Below are 16,227 nucleotides of genomic sequence, written 5' to 3'. Positions count from 1 at the left end.
TGAAGTGACTACTTTGAGTTTGAGATCAGGTGTGATATTAAAAAGAAAAATAATCCTACAATTAAATGAGTATTTGGTGGGGCTTAAAGCCTGTTAGTGAAACTGTTTTATATATATATATATATATATATATATATATACACATATATATGTAAAATGTCCCAGTTACTGCTAAATATTTTTTACTTAGTAATGTGCTTTTTAATATTATATGCAGGTAGTGACATAACTGTTTATCAGATAAAGACAAAACCTGTAATTAAGTAATTAAGGTTTTGTTTGTTTGTTTTTTTCTCAAACAGGGTTTCACATTTGGTAAAGCTGGAGAAATCCTTACAATGAGGCTTCGCTCTAAGGCATTTAGAGCAATTCTTAGGCAGGTAAAAGTGTTATATATGTTTGCTTTCTACAGCTTTGGAAATGCTTGTTTGTGTAGATACCATAAATTATGTTTAGTTAGCTTGTTATTCTGTGATCATATCTGTAAAGATATCCACTGATACCACTGATTTCTTTGGCTTGGTTTAGAAACTGACTGGACTAAATCATCACAACAGATAGAGGTGGATATTTTAAATGGTTTTGAAACCTTTGCATTGATTTAACTACTAAAGGCCATCTTAAAACCAGAGTAGGAAAGCTCAAAGGTGAGGGCTGTGTTTGGTTAAATCAGAGCAGATTTGGACTGGGGACCAGAGAAAGCAAGCTGTACTCTGAGAGACCAAATCTGAAATTCAGATCTGCCTTCACAGTCAGCTAACTCCATGTGCTGCCTTGGGTCTCCAGACAGTTGCTAGTGACACTTATAAGATGGGACTAGCTGCTTTCACTAAACTGGTGGCTTATCTGATGCAGCAGTCACAGTGCCASAGAAAGCCATGGTAGTGGACAGGGGCAGCAACAGGACTCTGTGCTCTCAGCAGAACYATTTTCAGCAAGGGAATGAACTCTTTACACTAAGCAGCCTGAAACCCGAGTGCAACCATCCCCGGCTGCTACGCAGTGAGGCAGAYGACAAGGACCCCAGCTGTCTGTGTAACCAGCCTTATCACCACCTTTTGACTGTGAGGCTGGAGTAACTCCAATGCTTGGGTGACACCACCTGTAGTATTGTGGCTGCTTCCTGTAAAGATACGATGAGAGTAAAGGATTTATATGGCTCTCCCTCCCACTGAGATGCACCTTTTAAGAGCACCCAAAACCCTMCCTTGTAACGCATGTGTGTGCCATGCAGTAGTGCATTCTGCTGTAGCTGCTTCCCGGAGCCAGCGGTGAGCTGGTCAGAGTACTGGTTCGTTGCAGTGCTGTGTAATGTAACAGCAACAAACTGGTAAGCTCTTACCTGTAAGACACAGCCTGCATTGGCATCTGCACTACAGGCCCACCAGCACTTGCATTTCTTAGGTTAGCACTAGAACTGTCAGGTATTTTTGCCCCTCTTTTGCAGCTCCTAGCACCMTTACCAGTTGCTTTTCCTAATGAGTATTTTTTTAACTCACCAAATATTTTAAGGAAATGTTGGTATTTGGTATCTCATTATTAATCCACAGCATAAATCTAAGCCTTCCCTGGGTTTATATTAAATTTTACTCTCAAGCTAACCCTGCTGTAAATGGGCCCATGATCTTTAACAGTAGAAATCAAAACAACATTGTGAGCCAAGACACATGACTTCCTTGTTTTTCACTAGCTACAGAAAGTGGTATTTACTCACCATGCTAGTCTGATATATCATCAAGTGTGGGATCAAAAATGATCTTCCTAAACAGGCAGAATTCCTCTGCTGCTTTATCCCATTCAGCCGAATGAGCTCTTTCCTGGTCTCTGCAGAGGGACATTTTCTCCTTGAGAAGTTCTCTGAGCCCAGGCCAGCTTGTGAAGGATCAGCTAGCCATCCATTTAGCCCTCTTCACCAGGSGTCCAGACAAACCTACTTTTAGGTTTACTTGGGAAGGGGTTACAGGTCACCTCCAAAGAGTGGGAGTCCTCCCTGGAAAGCAGAATTCCATGAGACTTTCGTGGAGAAAAGTGGGGTTTCTAAAGCCCCTGCTGAATTTGAGCAGATTCCTGGAGGTATGACCTGAAAGACTCTAAATATAACAGAGAGGTTTTCATGGCCTGGGGAATCAAGAAATTTCATTATATTCACTATCTACACTCTCGCGTGAAAATGCCACCTACTTGCATCATGTTCAAGTGCCAGGCACTAGATTACTGGGACCTGGAAGGGTTTTGCATATTAACACCAATGCAGGTGGTGTACGCTCCGTATTGTGAAATGCCAAAACAGCCATCTGGCTATAGGGAGCCAGATCAAAACTGTTTATTTTTTTACATTTTTTTTCTTACTGTATGATATATATACCACGCCCCCAAGCAATTAAATGTAGCATGTTTGTTAATATCTAAGGGTTACTCCTTTAAACACTAATAGTTAAGAAATATAAAAGCTCTTATAGTAACTTTAACRAACGTTATTACACAGAAATACCATGCTGTTGCTAAGGGTTATGCACGTAAAAGTAATACAAATAATTAGGTTGTTCCATGAAAAGACCTTTGGTTTTGATATTTGGTAGGTCTTCAAAGTGCTTTAGAGTCATTGATTCCTTTGATCAGTGAATCTAAACTGTTAATAAAATACAAAAGTATGTGACTGACAAGTTTTTCTTTACCTTAGAAATAGTGTCTTCCAGGTTAAGAAGAGGTAGACTTGAGTAATCTCCCAGCACTGCATAATCATTTTATATATGGCATCTCAGATACCACAGAGATTTTACAGCAGCACTCAAATATTCAAAATACTTAGAGGTTTTGATAGTAGACTTTCAGATTTCACAGTACTTATAGCTCATCRAGAACATAGATGTGTTATTTAGCTAGGTAACAGAAGAAACGATATTGTTTGATTRGGAGTCTTTGCAGATGCATGTTATTCATTCAAGGAATTGTCCTCAAAGTGGTAGATTCCTTGATATTGCTCTTTAGTGAGAACTTCATCATCAAAAATAAACTATGTTAAACTCATAAGCAAAGATATCTTCTAAAACTATGTTTAATATGTGATAATGTGATGGTGCTTGTGTTAATGCAAAAAAGGACATACAGCTGGTTAACACAACTTAGTTTGAATTTTGTGTTCCCATATCTTTATTGCCTCTATAGGTCTGTTGGATTTACGATTAAATCTTAAGAAGTAAAACACTGTTTCATGTGTCATTTACTTATAATCCAAAGTGATTCAGTTCTGTTTTGTAGCCTAGTTAGGTGATAAGCAAACTACAGGTTTTAAGATGATCACAACTATACTTCCTGTTGCAGGAGATTAGCTGGTTTGATGATCCTAAAAATAGCACTGGAGCATTAATTACAAGACTTGCTAATGATGCCTCACAAGTGAAAGGAGTGAGTAACATGCACTGCYATTTTTCATACGTGTTTTAGTATAGGATGAAGTTACAGACTGGATTTGATAGGTACAGACCCTTCACACTCTGGAAAGTGTTGTTGTGTATTAAAAAGTGCTGGATATGTTTGGTACCACACAAAAGTTTAGTATGATGTTAGTGGATAAGACATATGCATATATATATTTACAGCATAATGCTGTAGTAAAGCTTTTAGTTCATGCAACCTTACTAGTGCTCACTACTATACTAGTATAARTGAGTCCTCCAAGGAGGCTGTTTGTTTGAAGTTACATATCCARCCTGCTTAGATATCTAGATAGCATTGTGTTTCCATGCTAAATGCTCCAGCTCAAGAAAATACTTAAGTATATTTTCATTGCGTCTTTCAGTCTGTTCACATGCTAAATGTCAAAGTGGTCAGAGAGAAAAAATGGTTATTTCAGACTCTAAGTTAGGCAATTTCGTATTTCAAGAGAACTAGCACATTTGAAGACACAATTCGAAGTATAAAAATATGAAATTTCTAAAATCCCATAGCTTTTTCAGCAAAACGTGGGAACAAGTGTTGTATGTCTGAGTGAACAGATGGAAACAGAGGAGAGCAGATACAAAGAGTTGAGGGAATGATCTGTACAGTAGAACTTTTTTTGAAAAACAGAATAAAGCTTTCAATTCTCTTCAATTTTCATATTTTCAATTCAGTTTTCACATGTTCTCTGTGACATGACAATACTAATTGTCTATTTGTCTGAGGTGACAAATAATTTCTGTCTCATTTTTATGTTATCACTCTACATAAAATATATCATTTACAATGGTTCCTTTTTTTTTTTTCCCAGGCTACGGGTTCCAGAYTGGCATTAATTGCCCAAAATGTAGCTAATCTTGGGACTGGAATTGTTTTGTCTTTGATCTATGGCTGGCAGCTGACTCTTCTGCTTTTAGCCATTGGGCCARTTATTGCTGTAACCGGAATGATTCAAGTGAAGCTGCTTGCTGGGCATGCAAAAAAAGATAAGAGGGAACTGGAAATTGCTGGAAAGGTGGATTCAGTAACATTTTATCTATTTTTATTTCTTACTACATAGTGTGGCTTAATAGGGATGTTGGCAATGGGTCAAGAATATATTACTTCTAAAAGAAATCGAACTCTGCATTTTTGTATTGTTCTGTTCAAATGGTGATATATTGGATATGAAACTAAAAATTGAAAACATACTATTAATTTATGCTCTAGCATCCAGAGTACACTAAGCATCTTAAAAGCCCTGGGTGCCTCTTGCGTGTCCCAAGCCTGTGTTTGTGTTCCTTATTCTCTCCCAGCACTTTGCCTTTTGTGCTTTCCTTCGTTTCTGTCCGGGCTTGTTTCCTTTCAAGAACCCCCTCCCTTCTGCCTGTGACATACCTTCCTGTTCCCTCATCTTCCAGCTGCCTGCAGGCTCAGTGTGAAAGGCTCAGCATATAAATCGCCAGTAGCAAGGACCCAAGCAAATACGGCAGCGACAGCAGAGCTGGCCGTGCGGTATAGCTGCAGTCYCTTGTGCTTATTTTCATTCCTTCCTCTCCAATGGGAAGCGAAGGAGGGGAAACTTCACCGTGGAGGGGCAAAAAGAGAGGCCGTTACTTCATTTCGTAGCTTCGAGGATGACTGTTTCCTCGCTTCTCGAACCTGCCGTCTCAGGRCGGGCTGCACCTTGTGAGGACTCTGTTTTGGCGCACATCAGGCAACGCGGCGGCTGCGTGACGTTRTCTGCCCGTGCTTTCCCTCTCTCCCGCTCTGCAGTGGTCAGACGTGCAGAGAAGATGCTCTTAGCTAAGGAGTCTGCGCACAGCAAATCTCAGTCACGGTTTCTCTCTTTCCATGGTCTGTATTAGGAAAATTTCTCAGGGGCATTTCTRTCTCTCCACACTTTAGGAAATATATTCATATGTTTCCTCCCAGCCTTTTCACACTAAAATAAAAAAAAGAGAGAGAGAGAGAAAATTCTCTTGTTTTTGCCTGCCATACATTTTAGTATAGATTTATATGGCAATGATTCATTGTAAGGTCAAATCATAAAGCAGCTGTGAAATATTGTCTCTTGACACATGTAAATGAGTATTCTCTGATAATATATTTTCCTTGTGAAAATGTGGCAAATAGTCAAGGGAACTCAGGGGAATTAACTTATCTTTTATTTATAGCATATTCTACAATAGCTTTGAGCCTAGGCTTAGAACGGGATTTACATTTAAGAAACAAGGTCTCACAACACTGCTTTGGAGTAAGTATCCAGTATAATCACTGAATGATCTGGAAATAGATGGAAATAGACRGAAATAGACACCTATTTTAACCATTAACTAACCAACTGCATACTCCTATTCCCTAACTTGTCTCTTGTCCACAGTGTGATTTTATGGACAGCTAATAAAGCAGCCAGTTAATTGTTTTGAACCTTGAGTATTATCAAAAGAATWATTTTAAAAAGGTTCTTTTAGAAGAATCTTGATTTCATGGGGTGTATAAATATGTATTTGAACTGAACCTGTGTCACAAATTATCATGAAGAAATGGCACCTTCATACAATAGAGATAGATAGAAATAAACTACCCTCATATGTAGTTCATACAGATATAATATAGCTAATAGTTACTGTATTTCCTTTCTTCTTTATCAGTAGCAGAATTATTCATACACTTAAATAATGGAGCTGGCTCCATTTCTACAAAAAAGAACCCTCCATRCAGGTGGTACAGGTACTATTGAGGGCTTCTACAAAGATGATGCATTCCACAGTGTAAATACCTTTTATATTGGTGACAGTACATGAGAAAGAATTGATTGCGAGTCCCAGGTCCTAGATGACTTCCTAGACAGTGGATAAAATACTTCTTTTTTTTGTTTGTTTTTGATGAAATGAGTACATCAGAACTAAATTTTGAGCAGAGTGCTCATGAATATACATCACAAATCGCTTTCCAGAGTGGCTCTACATGTTGAATTTTGATTTGCCAGATTCTTGGCCAAAACTAAATCAATAGTTATTATTAAAAGAATTGCTGACAATATTAACTATGAGTAAATTTCTTTAATTTACTCTCTACTTGGAATTTCGATAGTATTAATAGAATTAAGTCATGAGCTTCCACTAGTTTTCAGTCAAGGTTGAGTGTCTAGCATCATTTTGGAAATCATTTTGGAAAACTTACATCCACTGTTTTATCACTGTGGCAAAAGGAAAAGTTACAGAATTATTAGGACTTAGATACCAAGTTGCCGWATGGGCCAGAAAAATCATTCTCTACATTTTTAGTAGCCAGTGGTTTTGATTTTCTCCATTAGGAGTCTGAAAGACTCTTAATTTTCAGGAAATGCTGAGAATCCATCATGGGAAAGATAGTTTCTTTAAAGGTAAACTTAAAATCACTAGTTGCTTTCAAAAATGTGGACATATGTTTACAGTGCAGTCATAAATCCCTTTGCAGATTGTGTAGGCTTTTCAGTTTAGCCTGACTGGGTGCCAGTAGCAAAGCAAGCTGGATGGCATAATCTTTATGACAGGTTGTACAAGTTCCCTGGAGAACATATTCCCATCACTGACCTCTGCTAAAACATATGTTGTCTCAACTTTTCTGCTATAATCCATCCTAACTGGATTATATTTGACAGCAGCCTATCCACACATGTTGCAACTGCACTTTCAACAGCATTGTCTGATACTCTGTCACGTCTGTTGCAATTATTCYAAACTCTGTTTACCAGATTGTGTGTAAAAGTTTCCATAGATTTTACTTTTCTATTAATGAATATGATCTCTTTGATACAGATTGCTTCTGAAGCCATAGAAAATATTCGAACTGTTGTTACCTTGACTCAAGAAAGAAAATTTGAGTTTATGTATGGACAAAATTTGCAGGCACCATACAGGTAACAAAATGCTTCCTAAAAAAAAAAATTATTCAAATCTTTGCTTTTAAAATGAATGTAAATTTACCAACAGACTGAAAGAYTATTTATCTTGTGTCAGTGTAGCACATAATCTGCTATTCCAAACTCAGTTTAGTGTTAAATAGAAGTACAAACTAYTTTTCCATTCAAGCAAAGGCAATCAGCAGCTAATGTTCTTTGATTAAATGACATTTTTCTTTCAATCCCTCCATGATGCTATTGTTATTAGCTGCTGTAATTCTGGAAATGGAAACCTTTATTAATTCTTACAAGCCTTTTCTCCTTTTGAGAGCATATACTGTTTAGTAAATCAAAAACCAATTTTTACATAGATGTTTGCATAAAATTCATATTAAAACCAATGGAATTTTCCCAGGCAAGGCATGGCAAGGGTAGGCCTGCATAGCAATTTAAGTATTGGTTAACTCTGCTGTTGTATCAAAGCAGTRTTACAGATGCCGTGAAACCTCTTGAATGTCATGACTGATTTAAAGACTTGCTTTGGCCCRATGTAAACTAAAGAACAAAGATTTGTTCTGTTGAAGTAATTTCTGCTCTCTGGATATTCTGCAGTTCTTAATGATTTTCCTTGTGTGTCAGTTAGTTGAAACTTTGAACTGGCAACCATGTTGTAAATTTTAAAATAGTTTCAATGAATATATGAGGACAATATAAAAGTTGAACATACCTAATGACTTTAGAGCAATTTCCTCTTCTCATCAGCTTCCCAATCTTCTCCTCAGCTTTTGCAGACAGAAAGGAAAACAAAGTGCACAAGAATGATAACATCTAAAATACTCTAAAATACTGAGGAGTTGTAAATTCGTGTGAAATTATAGGATATTATTCTCATTCTTGATTGCTACAACTGAAAGTGCAGTAAGATTGTGATCATCTTTCTTTCTGTGTTACAGAAATTCTGTAAAGAAGGCGCATATCTTTGGATTTACTTTTGCCTTTACACAAGCTATTATGTACTTTACTTATGCTGGGTGTTTTCGGTTTGGGGCCTACCTAGTGAGGAATGGGCATATGCAGTTTAAAGATGTGCTTTTGTAAGTATCTCTTTGATGGTTTTTTTCTTGTCCATATGGGAGAATATGCTTGATTTTGCCAGAGGTATCATGGAATCATGGAGCAGAAACCTGAAAAAGTAACTAAATACTTTACTTCTTTCTTCCATTCTTCACCCTTCCATTCTCGCTCCTTCCTTCCATTATTAAAAATACAAAATAACTTATACTAGGAATACTGACTGTGTTTAGCTATGTACATATGGTTTTTAWTCAGGGCACTTGTGGTATGAAGGAAGGCAAAATGAAGACAGTCAAAGCAATGCCGTTCCTTGTTTTCATGGCCGACAAAGTTGCTTTAATGGAATCACATGGCTTAGCTGTAGGGAGCGTAGGTGGACAAGACTATAAGGTAAGTGGAGCAAGTGATGAGTGAAACTAAAGTGAGGAAATGATGAGCGCTGAGGTGAGAGAGGTGGAGGGCAGGAGAAAATTGCAGTAAGATCCTAATCTGGAAAGTACCCAGACCATTGTTCACATCCCTTGGCACCTTCTCAACATTTGCTTTCTTCCCTCCCTATCTCCAGCATCTGAGTCCTTTGTTTGTCTCCTTGCAACTGAAATCGCTGTCTGTATTTGTCAATAGTTATCTTGTCTCCCATGCACATCCCATGCTCCGTTTCAGGATTTGTCACACTTGTAATTGGCAAAAATGCTGCTGAAGCTGAAGCTTCTTCTTACCCTGATTACATCACCCTCTTCTTGAATTTCCACATTAGCTCCCTTTCACTTATGTGTTCAAGTGAATCCCTTCTCATCAGGTGTTTTCTCTCTTCTCTTACTGCCCTTGGTTCATCCCAGACTTCATTTCTGCTCCYTTTGACTCCTCTTTCTCATCTCCCACTTCGTCTTTTGTTCCTGAACTCAAAGATTTAATTGCTCTGACACCTGTGGTGGCCTGGAAGTCTAGGCCACTCAACAGCAAGTGCAAATGAATGCAAATGAATGATGAGTTTTTCCAAAACCTCAGACAACTCCACAGGTAATGACTTCAGTTTTGTAGGTAAAGAAAGGGAGCTGCCAGGAACTGCACCTCTTACCACTTCTCATGCATTAAGAACAGAAATAGGAATTGACACATCCATTTCCAATAAACCTAGATAAGTGGGCAAGCCTCGGAAGCTTAGAGTGCTACTTTCTCTCCCAGCTTCCCCTCAAAATTTTGGATTTTCTCACTTAGTAAGGAAAAAAGTAACAGACTTTGCAGCAGACATTTTTTATTCTACCTCAGCCTTTAATCATTAAATAGTTATATATCCAAAGCCCCAACTCTACCTAAAAAAAAGCTGTCCATGCCTGCGCTGTATCATCAATATATTTTTCTCCTTTTTATTTTTTACAGAGTTTTTTCAGCTATTGTGTTTGGTGCAATGGCGCTAGGACAGAGCACTTCTTTCACGCCAGACTATGCCAAAGCCAGGATGTCGGCTGCTCACTTGTTTGTGCTCTTTGAGAGAACACCCTCCATAGACAGTTACAGTGAGGAAGGACAGAAGCCTGTGAGTAAGCCCTGTGTTATGTACAGCACAGCATACTCTACTCATTTATTTCMAGGCTATTTCTGGGGCTTTTCTGATCCAACCCATATCATAGCTGCTGGGAGCAAGTACTGTGTGAGCCCATTCACTTCTGACTCATCCAGCCAAACGGGGGTCCAGTGTTGCTTTGTGTCTCCTCCCACCATCCCCTAGGTCTCACTGCTTCTTGGTGAAACCTCTTTATGAGCCAGCAAAAATCAGATCAATGCAACAGAGACAGTTTTGTACTCCTTTCATGCATGAAGATAACTGAGCATGGATCTTGAACATGTAATTAAGCCTCTGGTATTTAACCTAAAATTTTTGAGGGCTAACTTGTTCTCAAATTGTCAATAATAAATTGTCATGAAATTTAGTAACCAACAATATATATAAGCGTATCAGTATACATGGCCATATATCATATAACAAAGAGGACAGAACTTTGTTCCAGGCAACCATTGCGTTACACACRAATTATATGTTTGTATGTAAATAGTAAAGGAAAATAACTATGAAGTCTTATGGAACATCATGAATTTGACATATTATGCTGAATGCTGATTTACATGTGTTTATATTTTTGTTTTATATATATTCATTCATCAGAAGTATGTATCTTGTTATGTAGATGTATGTCCATACTACAYATATCTATTTTCTAGTAAATTAATTAGAAAAAAATCATAAAGTAGAAATCAGCAATGAACATTTAAAGAATCAGAAGCAGGTCATGATGAGGCAAATAGAAGTCAGCCACTCGGAACCATTTTTACTTTTGAAAATGTAATGTTATTTAACAGATTGTGTAAAATAAAGCCAGTCTGCAGGGAGCATTCTAAATAAAATATGTTTGCGGACTAGAATATTCAGGATAGAATTTGTCTTTTCACAATAGCTTTTCACTGCATATTAATTTCTGGAATTAAAAAAAACAAAAAAACAAAAAAACAATTCAGATCCTTCAGTAGAATCCCACTGATCTCTTTTACAAATGCTCTCTATGCTGTTCTATGATCTGTTCCATTATCCTAAAAAAAATGACCTAACTCTACTATTTCAATCAGAAAATATTTGGTGGAAACATAACATTCAGAGATGTGGCATTTAACTACCCAACTCGACCTGAGGTCCAAGTGCTCCAAGGTTTGAATATAGAAGTAGAAAAGGGACAAACTCTGGCTCTTGTTGGTAGCAGTGGCTGTGGGAAGAGCACTGTTGTTCAGCTGCTTGAGAGATTTTATGATCCACTCAGCGGAGAAATGGTAAGCAGTTCCACATGAAAGTTTAACTTAAAGGTACATGATACATGTGTGATCTCCTTTATTAATATAATTTATTTTCTATTTTTCTTCTAAGTAATTTCATTAAATGTTTGCTAATATAACTACTTACTTTTTGTCAATGTTTGTGAAAATCAAGGGTAGGAGCACATGGATTTTTCATACTCCCTATGCAGTGACAATGAAAGTAGAAGGAAAGTAATATTTGGAAATTTCCCGTGCCATTTTAAGTTACTAGAACAAGATTGATGGACAGAAGTTGCTATATTGGCCTGACCAGATCCTACTGGTATCACTGGTTTTATTGAGTCACAGTAAGAACTAATTGTTGGAAATCCATATGTATTTTTAGATATACAAATGCAGTTTATGCTTTGTAATAGAAATCCTTTTCTATATTGCATCCTAAAACTATTTGTTGAAGAGTACTCTCTTTATACTTTTAGTGCAGAATAGAATATTATAAAATATACCCAAAAGCAAAGGATACAAATGCACATGCTTGTAATAATTTAGGCATACTATATGTCTAAAGTGCATATATAGGTTCTTTCACCTAATTTCTGTCCATTTTTATGCTGTATCGATGTTTATCAACAAAGTCTGGAATTTTAAATTTAAAATTTAGACTCTTTAGTCTGAAAAATTAATAACATTGTTTCTTATGAAACACAGTGAAGTTCATYCCAAAGCCTATCCACAGGCATATTAGGAAAACTAGGGCTAATCTCTAAGAGTAAGAGTGGGATGACATACAAGCAGCAAACCTCTTGATGGGTGATTCATTTTAAAAGCAGTGTCCTTGGTAAACTAGCGTTTACTCTCCTAGTGAGAGCTTGCTGTCCAGGTGGGTGGAACCATTTCGAAGAAGGACTCTCCGCGTGGTTTGCTGAACCATCCCACCCATCCCCTCATTCCAGATTTTGGAGTGAGACCACAAAGAGGAACATGTTGTCCACTGCAGCTGGAAAGAGATGAGCCTGAACCTTTCCCTATCTTTAATGTCCAGAGCCTTCTCTCAAAAAGTAATTGAGATACACAAGCTAGATGTTAGCTAGTTTGCATACACAGATACTAATATAGTTTTTAAGTATTTATGTTTCTATTGTCGGTGTATCTACGTAGTAACTATATTCATATCTTTCCACCATTACTGATAGCACATAAATGTCATTATCATACCCTATGAGCTCTTTTAGTTCACAAGGTTATGGCTACAAAGCTACTCATGTGCAATACCCTTCTGGTCCTGACCGTGAGACAGAAATGTTAGTGTTAGATATGGATAATTTTGCATAGAAGAAGAAGAAGAAAATTACAACACAAACTTTACTTTCAAACCCTGGATTAAGTTTCAAAACTACTGGAGAGTTAGTTTATTGCTAGAGCCAGAAAGCAGTTTGTTTTTTTCCTGTAGCATCAGTTGCTCTATCAACAGCAGTAGTTAGGGTAGGCACTGAACTTTATCACATTGACATCTTGCATTTGAACACTGAGTAAAGGAAAAATGAAGCAAACTGAAAAGGCTGTTCTGGAAGAGCCTGGAGATTGCAAATAGATGTCTGTGCATCCTTAAGAAAATTTTTTATTTGCTAGATAAGATGATCTTTTATTTCACCTGTTTCTGCACTTATCTCTTTATCTCATCCATGACCAGAACTTCAGTCCAAAAAAGGATTTGCATCAACCTAAACTTTTATTGATCCTTCCAAGGCTTGTTAAAACAGAGAATTCAGAGCTCATGGACCATTTTTACCTCTATGGCTGTGAAATGACATCAAACCCTGGGAAGACTAAGAAAGTGCCTATTTAAAATCATGTTTTTGTAACCAATCTTGCAAGTAGCACCAAAAGACTGCATGTCCTCGCTAGCACAAAAGCTTTCCTTCCTCTAAAAGCCAGAAGAAAATGTGATCGTCAGACTCAGACTACACAGATCCAGATGTCTGTCTCCCACCAAAGTCCTGACTTTTAATGAAAGGAAAAATTGTCATCTGTAGCTCAAACTGAATTGCAATCAGCAATAACTAGCCTCTTTCTTTGACAAATGAAGATGCTGGACCAAGTTTTTAGTGTCTTTTCCCTGAAGTTCGGGTTGGGATGAGAGAGTGGTCATGGACTTTGAAATATCTTTTTCTGAGACTTGGAAAACATCCTCATTCACTGCTTGGTGTTTTAGTGGCTACTATTACATTCTTTGAATAAGATAGCCCCATCTCATTAAACCACACTGAGAACAGCTGGCAAGCCACATTATTCCATCCAAAGGAATTTCTACTCTCAGTGCACCCAAATACAAATTTTCTTTCAAAGAGGTATGACAAGCCTACTATTATTTGTTGACCATTGGACTAATCCACAGCCTGGATCAGGGCTCTCTTCAATGTCAGGCATTGTACAAACAGAATAAAAAGACAGTCTGGCCCCAAAGAACTCAATGTGCCAATGTACATTCAGCTGCAGTAACAAGATGATGATTTAGTCCACAGCTTATTAACTCAGCATTAGATAAGAATGATAATGATAAAGCGGGAATATGGATCAGTATTTTATTTTGGACAAAAGAACTGTCTGTGCATAACAGAGACAGTTCAACTCATAAATTCTGCATGCTAATGTGCAGATAAGCTGCAGTGGGAGGAATCCATGTGCAGATATATGGAATAGAAGGTAAAAGACAATCATCTTGCAAGTAGTTCTAGAAGAAGATAGAAATAAGAAGTCAAATGAGAATATTTTTTAAAAAAGGATTCATTTGTAGTCAAGGAGAAAGATGTGTTATTGGTTCTAAGGTTTGAGTAATAAGGTCATGAAAGACCTTAAGAGTAGTTTTAGCAGAATGAAAAGGAAAAAAAAGTGGCTAGGGTACAGGGGAATTAGACGAGGAGAACTCTAAACAACTGTAAAATGTTTGCTACATTTACAATGAACATCATCTGGCAAACAGATCTTAGTAGAAAAATTCCCATATGCTTTCCTTGAGCATACACAATTCCTAATTCTCTCCCCTAACTACCATAGCAGTTATTGTAACCAATTATAATTAACTAAAAATAATTCAGAATATAGGAGTAAATCCCTACTGGACGCTACATTTGGATGTTTTGAAGGATGTGTTCAAACTTAYCACTCTGTTGGTGATAGTTACACCAGACACCCCCAGGAGTGGGAGAAGTGCTTGCAGGTTAAGTTCACTGCAGCTCTGGAGAGGAGATGCTCCATAATTACTGTTTTAAAGATGAGAACTTATTGTCTTAACTCCGAAGTCACCCTCACTTTCAAGGAAAAGAGATATAACAGAAGGTGCATTTTACCTATGTATTTCATTTTACATGAACAAGTGGTGGTAGAAGACTCCTTTCCCCTAATGTACAAGGATGATGTCCAGTTACAGGGTTAGGGATTACTGCCCATTACTAGCCTCTATTACCTGCATTTGAGAAGCAAGGACATCTGACTTCTGGATCAGCAAAAATGGAGATGGGATAAAGCTGCTAATTAAGGAAGTGACTTTGGAAACACTATATGGTATAGATTAACCGGTTTCTGAAATAGATCTTTTTGTCATCTGCATAGTACCAAATGTCTCTGGTACAGATAGCAGGATGTCAGAGAAAGTAATTTTATTTATTGCAATGTATGGTGTAAGTAAATGATGTAATATAGTGGCTACATAAACCTGGAGTTTTTCAAGGTTTATATAGACTTCTGATGTCATTGTATTGACCACAGCTGTAAGTAGGCTTTAAAAAAATCACCATCTTCCCATCGCTACTGCTGCCTGGTAAGCTAACAGAGTCAGGGCACGAAATGTCCAGGGCACCTTGTCTGCTACAGGTCTCAGTGGCCCACTGGAAAGTTCTATGATTAAAGTATATTATTTTTGACTTTTAGCTCCTGGATGGTCAAAATGCAAAGACACTAAATATCCAGTGGCTGAGAGCGCAGATTGGTATCGTCTCACAAGAACCAGTCCTGTTTGACTGCTCTATTGCAGAAAACATTGCATATGGAGATAACAGCCGGGAGGTGCCACATGAGGAAATTGTTAGTGCAGCGAAAGAAGCCAATATTCATTCCTTCATTGAATCACTACCAAAGGTAATTGGGCTCTCATTGCTAGCTTGCAGCTGGGGGGCRGGGGAGAGAAAGAAAAAGAACAGAAACTGTATCTTCTAAGTAAATATATGGTTGAAGTGTTTCATTTTTTCCCCAGTTTACTGAGTTAGCCAGATTTTCCTAGAAGATGAAAAGTGCAAGTGGAAAACTAGGAGGTGATAGTGACTGTGGGCATTTACTCATTTCCATGGCCGTACCTGCTGAGTGGGAAGGGGCCTCCTCTTTCTGCGGACAGTAGCTGCAAAAAATAACCTAGCTGGTACTGGTGCTCAGAGAAGAGTAGCAAACCCACAGAATACTCAAAAAGAAGACAGATCCTGTCTTTCAGTTAAGGGAAAAACGTGATGGCAGCCTGCGGAGCTGTTTCCTCATTCTCCTTTTTTTCAACACTCTAATCAGTCAGATGCATAACRTAACACACAGCTGGCTTGCAGAAACCGGCAGACATGCATGATCTTATTACGCCGTCCTTCTCTCACTGTCCCTATTATGTCCAGTTATCCCCTTGTAGCATCTGATCTGATGAGCTGAGTCTCCAACACAGTTGGTCTTTTTGCCATAAAATAAATAGCACCTTGGAGTGAAAAGCAGTTTCACGCTTTGTACATCAATTGGGAATAATAAGGGTAGGAGAATTAAAAAAAAAAAAAAAAGAAAGAAAAAAAAAGTAGCCATCTGTTCTGTAATGTTCCTGTTGAGCAGCCGTTCACACTGCTGAAAGGTGAAGGCAGACAAAAGATCTTCCTAACTGCTGTTTGAATTGACTGGCTGAAGCTAACAGCCATTTGGCAGCTCACTCTGGTGGAAAATGTGGCAAAGACTTCTCTCTTAGAYGAGAGAGAGGTACATTTGGTTACATAGCAGGCAATTAGGAAGTATAAAAAGCAATACTG

General features: G+C 37.8%; 1 protein-coding gene across 1 annotated transcript in view; it reads left to right on the top strand.

The window, feature by feature from the left end:
- The window catches only part of LOC146592690 (ATP-dependent translocase ABCB1-like), a 49,194-nt gene that overhangs the window by 30,651 nt on the left and 2,316 nt on the right, over positions 1-16,227 (top strand). Inside the window, exons 18-25 of the mRNA XM_085310462.1 lie at positions 303-380; positions 3,322-3,405; positions 4,250-4,453; positions 7,221-7,321; positions 8,257-8,397; positions 9,758-9,914; positions 11,000-11,197; positions 15,110-15,316. Of these exons, the coding sequence (XP_085166588.1) occupies positions 303-380; positions 3,322-3,405; positions 4,250-4,453; positions 7,221-7,321; positions 8,257-8,397; positions 9,758-9,914; positions 11,000-11,197; positions 15,110-15,316 (1,170 nt within the window). The remainder of the gene's footprint in view (positions 1-302; positions 381-3,321; positions 3,406-4,249; positions 4,454-7,220; positions 7,322-8,256; positions 8,398-9,757; positions 9,915-10,999; positions 11,198-15,109; positions 15,317-16,227) is intronic.

This window comes from Rhea americana, unplaced genomic scaffold (assembly GCF_003343005.1).
Source record: "Rhea americana isolate MKP2758 unplaced genomic scaffold, rheAme1 scaffold_32, whole genome shotgun sequence".
In the NCBI taxonomy this organism is placed as follows: domain Eukaryota; kingdom Metazoa; phylum Chordata; class Aves; order Rheiformes; family Rheidae; genus Rhea; species Rhea americana.
The sequence above is the reverse complement of the archived record's forward strand: the minus strand, read 5'-3'. Positions and strand labels throughout refer to the sequence as shown.